Source organism: Scomber japonicus, chromosome 16, assembly GCF_027409825.1.
Source record: "Scomber japonicus isolate fScoJap1 chromosome 16, fScoJap1.pri, whole genome shotgun sequence".
Taxonomy (NCBI): domain Eukaryota; kingdom Metazoa; phylum Chordata; class Actinopteri; order Scombriformes; family Scombridae; genus Scomber; species Scomber japonicus.
In genome coordinates this window covers 21,071,086-21,088,686 of record NC_070593.1, presented here as the reverse complement: position 1 = coordinate 21,088,686, position 17,601 = coordinate 21,071,086, and the positions used below count along the sequence as shown (strand labels likewise).

The 17,601-nt window shown below is 40.2% G+C and overlaps 2 protein-coding genes across 4 annotated transcripts; both read right to left on the bottom strand.

Annotated features, from left to right (window-relative positions):
- Positions 1–773: 773 nt before the first annotated feature.
- srrm1 (serine/arginine repetitive matrix 1) lies at positions 774–11,196 on the bottom strand. 3 transcript variants are annotated; one of them, XM_053335347.1, is made up of 17 exons: positions 11,107–11,196; positions 10,238–10,327; positions 9,855–9,977; positions 7,416–7,586; positions 7,110–7,210; positions 6,795–7,019; positions 5,818–6,000; positions 5,566–5,685; positions 5,153–5,364; positions 4,764–4,844; positions 3,766–3,852; positions 3,422–3,557; positions 3,221–3,310; positions 2,660–3,139; positions 2,366–2,552; positions 1,780–1,953; positions 774–1,623 (listed from the first exon to the last, which is right to left on the bottom strand). In XM_053335347.1, exons 1-17 carry the CDS (start codon positions 11,125–11,127, stop codon positions 1,513–1,515), a joined length of 2,592 nt encoding a protein of 863 aa, XP_053191322.1. In that variant the 5' UTR covers positions 11,128–11,196; the 3' UTR covers positions 774–1,512. The 3 variants fall into 3 exon arrangements, with proteins under 3 accessions (XP_053191322.1, XP_053191323.1, XP_053191324.1); XM_053335348.1 differs by having other exon boundaries at positions 5,153–5,361; XM_053335349.1 differs by lacking the exons at positions 9,855–9,977; positions 10,238–10,327; positions 11,107–11,196 and adding exons at positions 8,126–8,243; positions 9,487–9,772.
- Positions 11,197–11,993: 797 nt separating this feature from the next.
- tdh2 (L-threonine dehydrogenase 2) lies at positions 11,994–17,145 on the bottom strand. The gene is made up of 8 exons (XM_053335450.1): positions 16,738–17,145; positions 15,024–15,066; positions 14,861–14,931; positions 14,563–14,712; positions 14,301–14,473; positions 14,092–14,182; positions 13,728–13,997; positions 11,994–13,111 (listed from the first exon to the last, which is right to left on the bottom strand). The coding sequence occupies exons 1-8, from the start codon at positions 16,934–16,936 to the stop codon at positions 12,966–12,968; spliced, it is 1,143 nt and encodes a 380-aa protein (XP_053191425.1). The 5' UTR covers positions 16,937–17,145; the 3' UTR covers positions 11,994–12,965.
- Between the last annotated feature and the right edge of the window lie 456 nt (positions 17,146–17,601).

The window sequence follows — 17,601 nt, the reverse complement described above, 5'->3', positions numbered from 1 at the left end:
TTAAAGCCGTGATGTCATCCGCAGTGCAAACATACAAAAATGTGGGAGGGTTTGAGGAGGGGAGTCCGTTGTTGGGAGGAGCAGGAGGAGGCTGTGATACTGCGGCTTTCAAGCCCCCAGCCTGGGATACACCTTCTCTGTTCACCGTTAGGAAATGAGCTATTTTAAATTCCCTATCAAGGTGCCAATATATGACACAGAGCACCCTACTAAATGTACAGTCATTTCTTTGTCCGTTATTTAGTCTACACACTTCTCTATTTTATAGTCGTTTATTAGCATTTACTTTGTTTTAATTGTTCAACTCATGTTCATATAAATGCAGAACTTTGGTGTTTTGCCTGGTTTTCCATAACGGTCCCTGTCGTTTAATAATTACACGAAATTGAAGATATGTTGTGTGTGAACTGGGTCATTTTCAGTGATATTAAATACGTAAACATATGGTTTGATATGGGGGTTATAATGCTAACAATTAACTCTTTCCTGATAAAACATGTCATGGGACTTGTCTTCTCTTAATTTTGTAGCAAACTATAGATTTTCTTGCTCATTATTTTATTGTAGTAACACATGGAGGTATTATACACCCAGCTCCCCCAGATGTAGACCTACTGCATACAGTGGCCTGCATCCAAACTAAATAACTATTAAATCTTTTTAATCATGTTTCGTTCCTATATTCTGTTATACAACATTAGACAGATGTCCACCAAAACAGAAAGGTCAAAATCTTAGAGCTTTAAATTTTAATATAAAGAAAAGCACATAAATCCTATAAAACGGTTTTAATTCTGAATGACGACAATATGACAGGAGTCAGGGGTACTAAATACAAATCATAAAGCAGTCCCAATAGAGATTTGCTTGGTGCAAGGGCGTCAACATAAAATTGCATATCAACTCAGTTGGGAAAATTAAAGCATACTCTGTATCACATCAGATTGTTTTAGTCTTCAAACAAGACTGTTTCAAAGTGAGAGAAAGAAAACAGCAGGTTAAACAATGCCAATACCTCTATTAAGTTACAATATCAGACAAGACATTCTGTTACAACCTCTTCAGCAGTTCACACAGCTGTGCCTGTTTCCACTGGTAAAAAGGCAATGGTAACAGTGTGTTACTGTATGTTGGTTTGTCTCTACACTCCAGAAGTTCAGTGGTTCATGCACACAGACAATCACTGCACATGCAATCATTTCTCAATGGAATCTACTGTAGTCTGTGGAAAAGATCTTAAACTTGCCCAACTCAAACCTCTTGAGATTAAACCGTTTCCCTGCTAAACAATTTAAAATTATGGACAACACAAGCTTTTTTTTTTACAGTTTAGATAATACACTAACTGACAAATCAAGCTCTTAATGAAACACACTGTTCTGAATGTACCAAACTTGTAAAAAGAAAACAAAAGACTCAAGAATTAACAATTTGTACATTCTAAAGCTGAACCAGGTTGATGACAAACATCAAGAGTAAGTGGAAAATTTAGGAAGGGGGTGCTCCTTGTTTTCAGGACATTTGTGATGGAGACATCTGGGCCTTCCTCATGGAGCGCAAGGCCTTCTCTCTAAGGTGTTTCTCCAGGTCGTCCAGGCTGTCGTCTACTTCACTGTCTGATTCCTAAAACAAAAGCAACATGACATTTCACTCAACTTGGACACAAAAGCAGAATGTTGGTAAGTGGTAAATAAAGTAAAATCCTACTTTCATGTGCCCTTCATCCTTTAAAATTTACTCAATCAGAATGTTGCTAAAAAGCACAGAAACCAACTTAACCTTTCTCGATTCTCCATCCTCATCCACACCCTGGTTCTCTTGTCCATCTCCAGTCCCAGCAGCACCACTCTTCTCCTTCTTATGCTTCTTGTGCTTCTTGTGTTTCTTCTCTTTCTTGTGCTTCTTCTCCTTCTTCTTCTTCTTTTTCTTTCCACTGCCATCAATGTCTGAGTTCTGTAATAATAAAGTAGCAAGGACGTCATTACCAGTGAATAACACCACAAAGAGGATTACAAGATGCTCAAAGCATTACTGTGCTAAGGAGGGATTTATGACAAAAAAATTTCCAGGGCACTTCTATCCTTAACTATATCTTTTTGAAGTTCAAGATACATTTAAAAACCTCTCAGTAAACAAGGTCATAATTAAAAGAAATATCACACTGTAGATTGCCAACTAAATGCAGAGACAGTTCTGACTTGCTCTTTGAGTATTTGCACAGATGCAAATTCATCAATGCTGCCTGTATATTTTCACTGCCATCCCTAGACAAATACCTTATTAAACTGCCACCAGTTACAACACTAGACAGGCTTAACTTTGGAGGTGTGTGTGTGTGTGTGTGTGTGTGTGAGAAATATCACACCTTGCTTGGTGACTGACTGCCTGAACCACTGCTGGCCTTCTTGGCTGGTGGTGGGGACACACTGGCAGAGCGAGATGGTGAGGGGGAAGCAGATGCAGCAGCTGGACGTTTCTGAGCTGCTGGTTGAGGGGAAACAGATCTGGATCTGGAGGACACTCTCCTCATTGGCTGAGGGCTCGGAGACGGTCTTTAGAGAAAGCAGAAGGCATTAGGAGGACATTCAAAAAGGCAATGACATACACAATGGCTTCTGGTGTACAAAACGAGTGGATGAATGCTCACTGCCTTATTTACCTCTGGTTGTTACGTGGCTCTGGGGTGCGGGAAACTCTGCGGATGGGTTTACCAGTGTGTGAGGGGGATTGCCTCCGCTGGCTACATGGAGATGTACTGGAGGTTTCAAAACGTCCCTGAGGACTGGTGGAACCCCTAACAGCACGGCCGCGGTTTGCGGGGGACGGGGAGAGGCGACTGGCTGCTGCAACAGGAGATCGTGTATCCCTGCTTGGCCTCACAGAAGGCAACATGGGGCTTCTCCTGTGTCTGGGTGGAGACGCTGAAGAAGGAGGTGTGCGCCGCCTTTGAGCAGGAGAACTTCTGCGCTTGGGGGACCTAGAAGGGCGTCGCTTTGCCCCTGGAGAAGAGCGTTTTGAGGGAGAGCTAGAAAATCTCCTCTTCTGTGGAGGTAAAGGTGAGGGGCTGTAGCGACGCTGGATGGGGGGGGAGTAACGTCTCGGGGATGGAGATCGTCGGCGGGGAGGTGGAGAAGGAGACCTGGAAAGCACCAAAAGACTATTGGAAAAATTCTTGATCATTCAAATGACAGCTCTATAGATGAAATAAACATGCCTATACCTGCGTCTAGGAGGAGAGGGAGATCTGCGACGTCGTGGCGGAGAAGGAGAGCGACGTCTACGTCCACCAGGAGATGGAGAACGTCTTTTCCTGAATGAGTAGAGAAAAAAATAACAATTAAAAAACAAAAAACTAGTCAACATTATTTTTTTGTTATCAGTTTAAATCATTCAGGTTGCAAATATACACCAGGTGTCTGACCTTGGAGAGGCATCCCTGTGTCGTCTTCGTGGAGAAGGTGTACGGCTACGTCGCCTCCTGACGTCACCATTTCTGGCACCTGGCCCTGCCTTTGGTCTCTTGGGCCCCTCATCTTCTGAAGAGGAAGACCCTGTATCTGAAACCAAAGAGAAATTGGACATCAACAACTGTTTCACTGTAGCCTACGCTGTATGGACTGAGGGAAAGAAACACCAAGGTTGGGGTTAGGGCACAGCTTCAAAAGTCCATGAGACGATGGGTGCAAGATGACATGGACAGAGACTTGGTTAGAGAGAGGGGTTGGGTATGGGAGAGGAAAGAACGGGGATAAAAACGCTTATAACCTGAAGACGACTGTCGATTCTGTCTGCGATACTGACGTCGCTGTTGCACCGAATCTGCTGTTGCCCCTTTCTCATTTTTATCCTCCTCTGAAATGTAGAGCATTGAGCGTCCCATCAGTGTTAGCAAAACCAGTGAGACATACTGTAGATTTCCATGGAAAAGTTACATTAGACAGAAAACAGATTTATACCCTTGTGGTTTAGATTTTCCCCTTTTATTATTAGGTTTAAACATGGCACTTCTCAAATTATTTATTCCTACAACTACTGAACCTTGCTATAAAAAGTGGTTAATCATGTTTTTGCTAATTATGTAGTGAATAAGTGAAAGACATGATCATTACACAGAATTATCAAATCAGGCTAACCAATGTGACCACTGATTTGAGGTTATTGCGACAAGGCTGTTCTCATTCCTCAACTTTGCATCTCCCTCAACTTTTCAACAAAACATCTGCAAAAAATCTGGTACCAAGTCCAGAAGAGCTCAGAAATGTCATCTGATAATTTTTCAGACAAACCAAGTCTTAACCATTCCTTTAGCAATCATGAATTTCACAATTAACACATTGATTTAAGTTCTGAGCTGAGTGATGTTTTGTGCACAACCAAGTTAGTTAATTTTGTCACAACAAAGCTTTTTAGGAAACAGGTGAGCACCTGCAGACCCTTTCCTGCTCAATATAAAGTAACACTTAGTGTAAAGTGTCACCAATCTTCTTTAGAATCCATTTACTGTATTAAAATTTCTCTGCTGTGGTATGTCAATGCAAGATGAATATATTAGTAACATAATCCTTTAAATTAGGGCCCTTTTGGTGTTAGTTCTACTTTAGCTCTCTTATCATGGAAGACTGGTTAATAGTGAGCGGAGAAAAAAAACAAAAAAAACCCACAAGCAGAAGTGGTTGAGAGCTCCGTATGAGTGAACCTCTCCTTGTGATCTGTGAGGTGAGAAGCCATTATGGTTCTTAAAGCAGACAGAATCTAACACTTACCCGACTCGGATCCTTCAGAAGGTCTGGATTTGGCATTATCAGATGGAGAATCACCCCTTCCTCCTTGTTTACGCTTCAGACCTGAAGAACAAGGCACAACATTAGAATAACTCCTAACTGTTGTACTGCTTTAAGACTCAGGATATAACAGTTTAGTCCTGTGCAAAAGTAACAGAGTGATTTTGTTTCAGTAGCAGTTATTAAGGCAGCTTTAAGAATCTTTAACCTCACATACAAGGGGACTTGAAGGGTCAAAAGATTTCCAATCGTGAAATTCATTTCATAGCCACAGAGGGAGCTACGGAGCCCAAAGTGTCATGTGGTTGACAGCACAAGAACAAAAGGGTAATAATTATGAGAGAACAAAGAAATAATTAAAAAGACTATACCAGATGATCTGGGTGGTGACGCTGAGCCTCTGCCCCTTCTGGTCCGTGGAGATGGTGACCGTCTATCTTTCCCAGCAGGACTAATGGAGGCGTCCGGATGATGGGCCTGTTTTCGGGGTGGAGTGCTGGATATTCTTTTCATTGCTTTTTTAGGCGAACGGGAGCCTGAGGAGCTGCTGCCAGAGGATGAAGCTGAACGAGAACGCCTCCTGCTGGACATAAACAGTAACAACTTTTAAAAAGAGCAGAGCCAGGATAAAGTGGGTGTGTGAAGGCTATGCCAATAAAATAGTAAAATGATAAAAATAGAGATTATAAAGGAATTGAGATTTTAAGACTTAAGGACAGTGCTTTAGCCAATAGGCAACGCCGTATTCTTATGTTTCTTTTAACAGCCTGTGCAACACACTAACCTGCGGACAGGGGAGCGCCTGTGTCTGTGTCTGGAGCTTGTGGGACCTCGTCTGGGTGGGCTTCTTCGACGAGGAGACATTCTTCTCCTTGGACTCTGCCTTCTACGAGGGGAAAAAGACCTGAAATAGGGCAGAAGATGAGTTACAAAAGTTAAAGCAACTCTGAAGTCCTTGATTTTCTCCTTGAATATAATTTTGACACAAGTCTAGAGGACACCAGAGTAACTTAATACAATCAATGTCAGAAATTACCTTGAACGGGAGCGTCGTCTGCGAGAGCGGGAATGAGAACGGGAGCGGTGAGGTCGTTCCCTCCTGCTGTCCTTTTCCCTTTCCCGAGACCGGGGCCTTTCCTCTTTCTTCTGAATTTTCTCTGGGGAGGGTTCTTTGACTTCAGTCACTGAGTCTGCTTTCACCACCTCCACAACTGTGTCACTGCAGGACAAAGGAATAATTCAAGTCCTAAATGTTCCCCATCAGTTTATTATTATAATAACCTAAAAACACAACTAAACATTTGTATACTAAAATAAACTCAAGTTAAAAGAACAGAAATCAAGAATACAAAAATACAAATTTCAGATAATATCAGATAAACAAAAATAATATTCTAAACTACACTAACTTCCCACTTGAGAGAAGTGCCTCAAGCCAAAGCTATGTTTACTGAATATTTACCAAAGTGATTTGACTTCTAAAAATGAAAAATCCTTACTCAATGTTTGCTTTTTGGAAGCTAAAAGATGTATAGCCTGCTCATGGAAAAATGAAAAGCCTTGTGTTCCTTTACAGTGGCTGTCAGGGATGTCTTTATTTTGCTTTAGAAAAGATGAGCTATACCTCAAAGAAGATTGATATTTTTTGGAAAATATGGAAGGTCTTCAGTAATTTCCTTGAGAAAAATGATATGGAAGTAGACAGCTAGAATCAAGAGTTGATCTGAGGATTTGTTTATTTATTTATGTTTTGTTTTTTTTATGTTTTTTTATTTTTACTTTTATTTTATTTATTCATTTACTAATTTTTTCAGTTAAGTATTAATTATTTTTATCTACTGTAATTCTGTTTGATTATCATTATTATTGCTATTATATAATTACCTATGTGTGCCTTCTTGTTCTGTATTGTTCTCTGTAAACTAACGAAATGTAATAAACAGATGTCAAAAACAAAAAACAAAAAACAACTTCCCACTTAAGACAAAATTTCAAAAACAGTATTTAACAAACCAGGTGGAAGAAGCTTCTTGGACGACTGGTTCCGGCATGGCTCTTCCTGATGTGTCCGGCTCCACAAGCTGCTCCAAAGGTTTTGAGGGCAGCTGCATCAGAGGTGGTGGGGGTGAACTACCTCCGACTGGACTGGCTTTACGTCTGGGGGAGCGTGAGGGGCTTCGTTTCCTTTCTCGCTTCACTGGTGACCTTCGCCGTGGTGATGGTGACCTTGTCTTCCGCCTGGACAGAGGACAGAATACATTTTCATTGTCTGTGATAACACAAATCCAACTTCTATCCACTGAGCTCTTTTTCCTCTTTTTTTTTTACCTCCTTGGGCTCTTTGACTGAGCTCTATCTCTGATGTCCTTGTCCTTTTCCTTCTTATCTTCATCCACCTTCTTCAGAGACGCTAGCTTCTCCTGCTCAATCTGTCAGAAACAGAGAGAAAAAGAAAGAAAAATTCACATCATTATTAACAATAAGATCTCTTACTTTCAGCGAGTTCAATGTTATTGGGTCTGTAATTAATTATTTTAGGGCATATTGTACACCCAGTAGAGCCTCCTAAACAATGTCAGCAGCCACAGATCCTTAACAGCCTACAGTTAGCTATTTGCTCAGTGAGAAGTTCACCTGTCTCTGTTTGATTTCCTCTTTCTTCTGTTCCAGAAAAGCTGATGGGATGCCAGCAATGTTCTCCTGGGCACTCAGCAGCAGGGGCCACAGATCCTTCATGAACTCCCTGGCGTTCTTCCCATTCAGGAAACCTGTCAGGTTGATCTGCATCACCTTGCTATCCGGGTGCTGCAACACACACACGAAGGGGGGAGAGAAAAGACCATATGGCCGTTGAAATAATGGAAGGTACAATATTTGGGGGAGGTAGGATCCCATAAATGGGACTGCCTACCTTCTAGTCTTCACTTAACTATACCTGTGACTATGTAGTTAACCATACTAAAAACAAATAGACACTGACTAAATGTATTTACCAACTCTGGGTTCAATACTGGACTCATAAAGTAAAAGTGTGATTGATTTAAATTGTACTCACAAACTCATTAAACTGAGAATGCAAGCTACTTAAGGGGAGACATATCTAGCAATATGAACACTGCATGCAATACTGCTTTTATTCCAATTATTAATAATAAATAAATAAAACAATAATCTATCCCAAAATGTTTTTCATCATTTGATTTCCACAGTGCTATTCCCATTACTATACATTTCTGTGTCCCTACCCACCCCCTTGTTTCCCCTGTCTCCCCCACAGTCTACACTTCAGCAGTTAAACAAATAGCCACAATACAAGGTGCATTAAAACCCAACACTGCAAGTACAGTTCCGGTGTCTTCAGTGAGTCCCGTGGGATCAGTGGGCACGGAGCTCCCTTGGCTTGCTTCCGCCTCCCTACTGCTTGAGACTCAACCACCTTGAGCTTAATGTTATATCATTTATCTAAATTGCAAGAGACGAACAAGCAATAATGAGTACACAGTTACACAAAAAAAGGAGTTTTTATTCAACAACTGATTATAGAATTATTCTGAGATACCGTAATCTCAATTCAATAACCTTTTCTTACCATAATGCAACAGTATCCTTTAAACTTAGCTGAAACAGCCCTTCCCACCCCTCAAATGCTACAGCAAGCATGAAATTAAATGAAAAAGATCTAAGACTGGTGTCACATATATAAAAAAAGAGACACATCTGATTTTCACCATTTTAGGGACATCAAAGTCATTAACGATTATTATTCCTACATATTGTTTTTTTTAAAAAAAGTATATATATATATATATGGGAACTATGGGTTTCCAATAATAGTCTTTTAAAGCATATTAGGCGTATATGACTTGGGTGTTTCACCCCATTTCTATTTTTCCTATTTCCAAAAGTTAGCCTGTGTAATGGAAACTACCCATTACCCAGACATCCCAAGTGGTTTTAATGTATCAGTGGGGCACAAAGTATGACAAAAAGGGAAACCATTGAATAGATACTCCTTTATTTTCTAACTTTAGTGTTCTATGAGCTATGGGATGAAGAAGACACATAATGTGTTACTAAAAAAGGAAATTAGTTTGTATATTAGAGCATTAAAGCTCTACTGGAAAGTAGGATATTGCTAACATAAAAAAACTTTACATTTACAAATATCCAATGAAACTCTACTGAAGAGTAACATAATACCAAGCTGAAATTCATGGTTTCCTTCTGTTGAAAATCTGAAAAAAAAAAGTCTGTTGCACCTCTGACCACATGCAGTTGAGATGCCGACCTCCAGTGGGTTAAGTTCTTAACATGCTATATCCATGTAGAGATACAGTACCCTCTGGGTGTGTTCAAGATACCCTCCAATCATTGTTATGTGTGGTTATAAGTGCAAGAGAAGACACAAGTTACCACACCCAATAGAGGGGGATGTGGTCAGTTTAACAATGTTTTCCAGCTTGGTGTTAAATGACTCTTAAAGTTACTCTTTAACAAATGTAAAGATGGAACTCCATTACCCTAACAATGTACAATGGCAAATGATTAAAACTTTCCTGTTTTGAGCTTATAACTCCAGTTGCGTTTAAAAGGGATCTGGGCAGTTTAATGATGCACTGCAAACATCTACGAAGAATATGATTATGGCATTGTTCAGGTGTGTCTTTCACTGACATGATATTGGTGATCCCTGCATATAACTCACCTCAAACCACACACTGCATCATGAAGGGAGAGTTGGGCTCAGTGACTTTGGGCTCAGGAGAGAGCTAATTAGGTGTTGGTGCTATACTTCTGATGCAAGGTATAACATCCATATTGGTTCAGGCCTTTTAAATCATAAATCACATCATCATTAGAAGACTGCTGAATAAAGGCACTTTGTCACATAACAGCAAAACATGGTTATGTCATTATAAATCAGTTTTACACCAATTGTTACTTTACCCATTCATTTTGACTAGGATGAGCATTATTTAATTATATCCCTTCTTACTGACTAAGCATTTCCCTCAAATTTATAAACGTTTCGTTAAAAAACAACAACAAAATAAACACAAAGAAAGACATTACCTTTTCCTCAAGCTGGTTAAATATGAACTCTATGACGACGTCATCCTCGAACCCCAGAATCTCTGTCACTCGCTTGGTAATCCAAGGTTTGATGACTTCCAGGTTCACTTTGGTCATGTCCACCTAAGGGTCAAATAAACAACCATCAGCACCCACTTAACGGTGGCAATAAATGGATTGCAATGACCTAGAGTTAGTGTTAACAGGGGGCTGTGTGTGTGTGTTTCACAGGTTGATACTATCAGAATAAAATGTCTACATGCATCACCCATCTAACCTTTCAAAGGCAACAATTTATTAGGAATAGAAATTAACACTATGCTAGTGCCAAAGAAATCGTAATTTTTGTTTGTTTTGTTGTTTTTAAAAGGATGATCTTATACCTTCTTGTCCAGACATTCTGCAAACTTAAGCTGCTTCAGCAGTTTCTTGTGCTTGTTGCTGAACCGGTTGTCTTGCTCCGCACTTGTGCCCTAAAGAAAAAAACAATACTGTTAAACGGCTTGTTCAGTATCAGTTAACAATCCTAACCGACACGCACAGCAGCGTGTGCCTGAAGGACTCTTTAATTTACACATAAACTTTGCCGTTATTGGCCTGCGTAACTTTTCTGCATAGTAACATGACATAGAAACCAAAACACAAGGTTCACATAGCAAACATTACAATAACGTACTTCTGCAATTTTATGTTATATTATAATTATATTATTAAAAGTATGCTTAAATATTGGGTCACGCTAATTCCTCTGACCACAGCATACAACACATATTTTGCTGTACTCATTAGCCAACATTAGCGTATTCGTGGTCGTGACTAGCTCAGAAGCGATGCACCGCCCGGGCGCCATCTTTAGCCAAGGCTAACAAATTAGCAGCACCAAGCGAATGTTAGCTAGAGTTGACCCGTCTACTTCCTGGAAGTGTGTCTGCTTGCACATGAACGTGAAAAGGCTATTATTCTTACAAACGAAACTACGGTACACGAAGTTGCAAAGTTAACCCTTGATGGTTTATTATAACATGTAAAGCCTGGCGCAAAACATAATTGGGACAGAGCACATAGCAAAACTCAAGATTGCCTAATATCAGTTAATAGTCGGGGCCCTGACCGAACCATTGCTAACTGGATGGCCCTCCACCCAAAGACACATGCCATATTAATGCTCTGAACAAGACACACATACATTAATATCGCTACACTTAGCAGAAAACGAAAAAAAGAGTCAAACAAAGAAGTTTAAATATCTTACGCGGAAGAAGCCCGCGTCCATTGTCGAAGAGAGTAAATGTTAGCAGGCGCTGTTGAGAAAGACGTGTGGCTCCGGGGAAATTCAGAGGCAAGCCGCAGGAAGAGAGCGCCTCTACGGGAAGAAAGACTTATTACATCTGCGGAGTAATGAATCCTGACCCACTTACTATTCAACCATTCAAAACTAATTATTGATTCATCAACGCCGCATTTTAACGTTGTAGTTGCTCGATTTGGAGCATCATTCTATAAATCAATACTTTAACTGGGTATTTTAGTCTATAACAATACATCGTGTTTTATTTGTTGATAATATACTTTGTTAAATTGAATTTGCAAAATCACCTGTAGTTATAGTTATCTGATAAATGTAGTGAAGTAGAAAGTATACCATTTCCCTTTTAAATGTAGTAGAGTCGAAGCATCATAACATAATATAACATAACCCTACTGCCTCACTGTTGTATACCACCAACCAGTCAAGTTGCAGCTTATATTAATTTCTGTCCAGACATAATATTTGTAGTGAAGGAATTTAATAAAATCATGGTGGGCACCCAAGATTAGTGTCATCAATTCAGTATCCACCAAATCTGAAATATGGTCACAAATCTCTCCTTCTCTTCCTGAATTATGGAGTTGAATAATGACCAGAATAATGTTTTTGCAGAACATTATAATGCCACAGTGAAGTTGACCTTTGACCTTTTGGATATAAAACGTCATCACTTCATCATCTTACCATACTATACATTTGTGTAAAGTATGACATCCTTTGACCACCATCAGTTCACTGAGTCCTAATAGACATTTGTGAATGGGATGGACAACCCAAAAATGACATGACATAGCATTACATAAAAATGGAGATACTCAAGTGCATCAGAATTGTACTTCTTTCTACCATAATCAATATTATTGTCACCAACACCATCCTAAACATCACATAATTCATCAGAAGTTTAGCAACATACAATAATCACTACTACTGGGTAAATAACTTTTTTTTTTTATTATTCAAGGTCTAATTCAAAGTACACTGCATTTTTAATACATTGTTTTCAAAGTAATTTAGGGTAAATAAGGCAATTTTTGTTATTGGTACTCAACCATTACCAAAATCACACTGCTGGCAAAAAAAGGAAGAAAAGGCTTTCTGTTAAATGCCACAAATTTAGATCAGATTAGATTAGATCTACACAAAGGTAGTGGATTTTTATACGGAAATTTCGGCTAGCAGGGTATTCAGTATATGATTTTCATTTCATAGTCTATCTTATAAAAGACTGCTCCATAAAGCAGTCAGAATACACTATTAGTCATTATAGTTCAGAAAAATCTAAGCCAGCTGTTCTAGATGATTCTGGAGTCATAGTGTACCACAGGTTTGCTACGCCAATGTGCAACTGGTCCATAGTTCCATAGTGTGATAGATATTGTAGCAGACTGTTGTGTACATGGATGTAATTAACATGACAGTTGTAAAGCTTAAGAATAATAAGTAATAAGTAATTTGCTGTTCCATCTGAAGGAACATACCCATGTTTAAAGTGATGTTTATACCATAACAGTTAAAACAACAAAAATGAAGATAAGGTTTGACAGTATATGATTCCCTGAAAAAGACTGAAATGTGTGTCTTTGTGTGAACATGTATGACTCTCCAGTGTATAGTGAGTGAGGTTGTGACTGAGAATACTTTACAAACAGTCCCTGGCTCATTGCTCTAATGCTCCAGTGGAACATAGGATACTGGTCAACAGGTTGTAAGAGAGTGAAAGGAAGTGCATTGTGTGTAAATGCAGGCTGAAGAAAAGTGAGGGATAGGGCATTAGGTCAGTCTTTGTGGAGCAGGTTCCGCTAGCTGACTGGCAAGCCCTCACTGGTCCTCTTGTTTCGAATGGAGCGTAGCATGTCTGACACCAGCTCCTCAAGCCCGAAGGCTGGTGCCCAGCCCCAATCTCTCCTGGCATTGGTGTCATCAAACCTCACTGGCCAGCTGTCTGCTGCAAAGTCACAGACAAGACAAGTACATTACTTCTATGTTGTTGTAAAACTTCAACAATATCAATCCAACAAATGATTTCAAAATCAGGAGGTGAAGCCAGAAGTAAAAACTCATTGTTGCTTTAATCCCAGAAAACAGCACGATACCTACTACAATACAAATGTTGCTTATTTTTAAATAGTGAAACCCGATTTCAAGTTAACATTTTATCTATCATGATATAATTGGACAAGTACTCTTGCAATTGCCAGTGCCAAAATGCTTCCAAAAGTCCAGTTTAATCAAAATTGGACCAATGGTTTACTAGGCCAATCAATGTCTTTTTTAAAATATTGTTGGATTTATATGATGTCATTTGCTTTAATGCTATGTATCAAAATTCTCCTATTGTATTTTGTGGGATGACAAGCACTTGGGGGTGAAGCCCTTTCACAGGTTTTATTACCAAAGCATTTTAGCATTCCCAATCTTCCTCCCAATCTAGATTTTTAGTTGAAAAAACATAGATATAGAGTAGAGAATTATCTGTTATATCACACGTATGTGATTGACAGACAGCCAGATGCAAACACCTGATCCTGGATAGAAAGTGTAGCTTCTGCGTTAAGTCGTACCGATGGTCTGGCGGACAGAATCAGGATTGTAGGTGACTTTGAGGTGAGGAAGGTGCTTGCGGATTTCTGAGGCCACTTCTTCTGGAGTGAAGCTCATGGCTGCGATGTTGTAGGTACGCAGGGACAGCTGGCACTCTGGAGCCTGCATGAACTCGACCGTAGCACGGTGGCAGTCAGAGATATGCATCATGGGAAGACGGGTGTCTGGACGCAGGTAGCACTCATGGTGACCTGTGCTGAGAGCATCATGGAAGATTTGAACTGCATAGTCTGTGAAAACAAAGGCACGAGGGGCTTAGTCCAAGACATCCAGCATGATTATACTGTATACATATGCATACGCAGAGGCTGGGTGAAGCAATACCTGTTGTTCCTCCCCCAGGAGGAGTGTTGACCGATATCACACCTGGGTAACGTAGGCAGCGGAAGTCCAGGCCATATTTATGATGGAGATACTAAAGAAAAAGAAGCACAGAAGATTGATAAGTGACTAAATTTCCTAAATAGATGTATAGGACTATTAGGTCCTTCTGTATATTTAGGCATTTCAAGATAGCTTAAAGATGGACCCACCTCTCCCATCAGTTCTCCGTGAACTTTGGACACCCCGTAGATGGTTCGAGGTCTCTGGACACAGAGGTCAGGTGCTGGGTCACGAGGAGAAGAAGGACCAAATGCTCCAATGGTGCTTGGGACAAAGAGGCGCAGGCAGTTCTCCAGGGCCAAGTCTAGCACATTATGAAGGCCTAGACGGGCAGCAGAAAATTAGAAGAGGCTAAACATAACAATCTATTAAAAAGGGGGAAAATGTAACAATGTGTATGTTCAAGCAAACCTGTGATGTTGATTTTGCGTGCCAAAGCAACATTAGCCTCGCCAACAGCACTAAGCAGAGCACTGTAGTGGACAAGCCAAGTAATGCGATTATTTACAATCAGTTCTCTGAGGTGTTTATAGTCCAGCACATCAGCGTATACAAATGGACCTAGGGAGGTGGGGAGATGAACAATATGATTTAAACAGCAGGGAAATTATAGACAATGTCTTTAAGTGTACATTTGACAAGAATGTCAATTGTAAAAGTAAAACATATCATAAAAAGAACAAAAAAACATAGATTAAATTTTGCATACCACTGCTGAAAACATGAGGTGGAGGCTTCTTAATGTCTGACAGGATTACATTCTCTGTTCCATAGTGTTTCCTGGACATTGATAAAGGCATCACGACATTGATATTTCATACATTTGAACAAACTCAGCTATCAACTATCAAAGGAATTTCTAAATATCTCACCTCAACATCTGTGCAAGCCCCACACCCAACTGCCCAAGACCACCTGCGTACAGAGACAAAATGTCCTATTATATACATACAGGTGACAAATTAAAGGAAAACCTGAATACATGTAGATGCTTCCACACAGGTGAAATTAGGCAATTAACATCCAATCATGCTCTGTGGCATGTACAAAATGTTGAGCATCAGTATGGCAAGAGGAAAAGATCTAAGTGACTTTGAAAGAGGATTGATTGTTGCATGGATCAACTGGCTGGTGTTTCAATAGGAACTGTGTATGAAGTGACATCTTCATTCAGATCTATGGGAAAGACAAATAGTAAATAGGTTCGGAAATTATGACCAGCAACACACATTTGATGATTGTGATGCTTGTGTATTAATGAGATATGTGAAGAAAAACAGAAGAGCAAACCATCCTCAGGTGTCTGAGGATGTCAATACAGGACATGATCAGACCTTGTCAGCAAGAACAGTCGACAATTACATAGAGTGCAGTGCATAAACCCCTCATTACAACAATGAATGCATATTTGAGAGTTTAGTGGTATAACAAAAATATAGGCACTGGTCTACAGAGATGTAGAAAAAGAGATCTGGTCAGATTCTCCACAACGAGAGCGATATGGGTGTAAATGCTTGTCACCTACAGTGACCTAGTGATGCTGTGGGGGGCATTTTGGTTGCGTGGTTTGGGTCTAACTGTTACTTAGAGGGAAGGGTCACTGCAAATCAATACAAAGTTGTTGTGAATGATCATCATTATCCTGTGATGAAACATTTCTACCCTGATGGGAGTGGTCTTTTCCAGGACAATGCCCCCATCCATAGGGCACGAAGGGTCACTGAATGATTTGATGAGTTTGAAAATGGTGTAAATCATATGTTATGACCCCAGTTGAACACGTATGGGAGATTTTGGACCATTGGTTAGACAGCACTCTCTTCTCCCATCATTACAACACAAAATGAGGGAATATCTTTTTTTAAAATGATGTTCATCCCTCCAGTAGAGATCAGATATTTGAAAAATCAACACCAAAGCACAGTGAAGCTGTTCCAGCGGCGTGTAATGGCCCAACAGTTGACCAAGACACTCTGTTTGTTCCTTTAGTTTGCCATGTGTCTGTATTTCAAAAGGAAATAAAAAGATGTTTGGAGTTTGAAATTGAAACCAATGTTTTTGGAGCACCATGCTTCAGCTGGAAAAAAAGGTTTTTGTTTGTTCCAAAGCTTTATCCTGGGACAAAAAGTGGTAGCAGGCTATTATTCTCCCCAGAGTCACTCATTGGCTCTTTTATGTCACCAGCACTGTCTGCACACAACCTATTGTGATGAGTGAAAATGGGGCCGCACTGTTGCTGCATAGTGAAAACAACTCGAAAAGAAAAAAGCCAACAGCACGTGTCTCTAGTAGTCCACTCATAGCACTGGTGCCATTATGATACAACTCATTCCTTCGAATATTCCTCCATCTCATTTTATTTTAGACCTCAGATTTGCTTGGAAGTAACCTGTCTTTAAAGGTTGCCCTTTAGTCAAGCATTCAACCCCTATTGTAACTACTCTATGGCCAGTAGTGTAAAACAGGGGCACAGTGAAAATGGTAGAAAACTGTGGCAGCTTCACAGGTTCAGTGTTTGGGCGGGTGTGGAAAAGTCCACCTTTCCCTGAATAAATATACAGTAGAATAGAAGGGAAACTGTTTCACCTGTGATGAGGACACGGGGGTTGTCCTGAGGAGGCGATGGGTTGCAAGTCTCCCGGCTGTTCCACCTGCTCATCTGCCTGGGCAAACAGCTGAAGGTGCGAACAGGCAAACTCTGCTTCCGCGTCTTGCTGAGACAACCTCGGCAAAACAGGCCCAGCACAGCCACGGTGGGCACAAAGGCTCGTACACCAGATTGCATGTCTAGTAGCAGTCCTTAGAAAAGTTAAAGCAAACTTAACTAGCTGACCAAACCATACTGGTGAGAGATAACTTTATCATTGGGGAATATACAAGTTGTTTTAAAATTAAATCACAGACACAAAGTCCACAAAGACTGAACTGAAACAGTATATGGAAAAAGATATATTACCTTGGTGCTGATAAAATCAGAAACCTCCAGACAGATGATTCTTTGGTCCACCAGATGCAACTTGGTAAATCCAAAACTATTCCTCTATATTGAATTATAAAATAACAGCATGTAAAAGAGTTTTTCAAGGCATTCAAGTGTTTGAATTTCAAAGATTACCATCCGTTCGGTCACCGCTTCAGTCCACCCAGTAACCACTGGTTAAATAAGCAGGTATAGAGAGTCATGCTGGGCTATGTGGTTCTTTTCCACATCGTATCACCAGGCCTTGTGGCTGTTGACTGAACAGGACTACAGTCTCCAGCCTGCAAAGCTCCGTGTGTGCAAACATGCTGACTTGCTGTGCATGGGGATTTGTATTGTGAAGAGTGTTTAGCTGAGCTTAACAGGACTGGGAGGTGTGTCACTTACGCAGTCTTCTTCTAATAATAATACACATTAGTTGAATTTTGTAGGAAAATTATCGACCCTTTGCCATTATGCAAAACATAGGC

Bases quoted from the DNA above. Each gene is read 5' to 3' on its own strand.
- srrm1 (XM_053335347.1), bottom strand. From the start codon at position 11,127: ATGGACGCGGGCTTCTTCCGC. The intron at 10,328-11,106 runs GTAAGATATTTA...TTTTTTCTTTAG, and splicing joins TGGACGCGGGCTTCTTCCGC to GGCACAAGTGCGGAGCAAGA. The intron at 3,140-3,220 runs GTATAGGCATGT...GGTGCTTTCCAG, and splicing joins CCCTCTCCTCCTAGACGCAG to GTCTCCTTCTCCACCTCCCC.
- tdh2 (XM_053335450.1), bottom strand. From the start codon at position 16,936: ATGCAATCTGGTGTACGAGCCTTTGTGCCCACCGTGGCTGTGCTGGGC. The intron at 14,183-14,300 runs GTGGGTCCATCT...CTTTTTCTTTAG, and splicing joins ACGGAGAACTGATGGGAGAG to TATCTCCATCATAAATATGG. The intron at 13,112-13,727 runs GTACGACTTAAC...GTGACTTTGCAG, and splicing joins TTCTGTCCGCCAGACCATCG to CAGACAGCTGGCCAGTGAGG.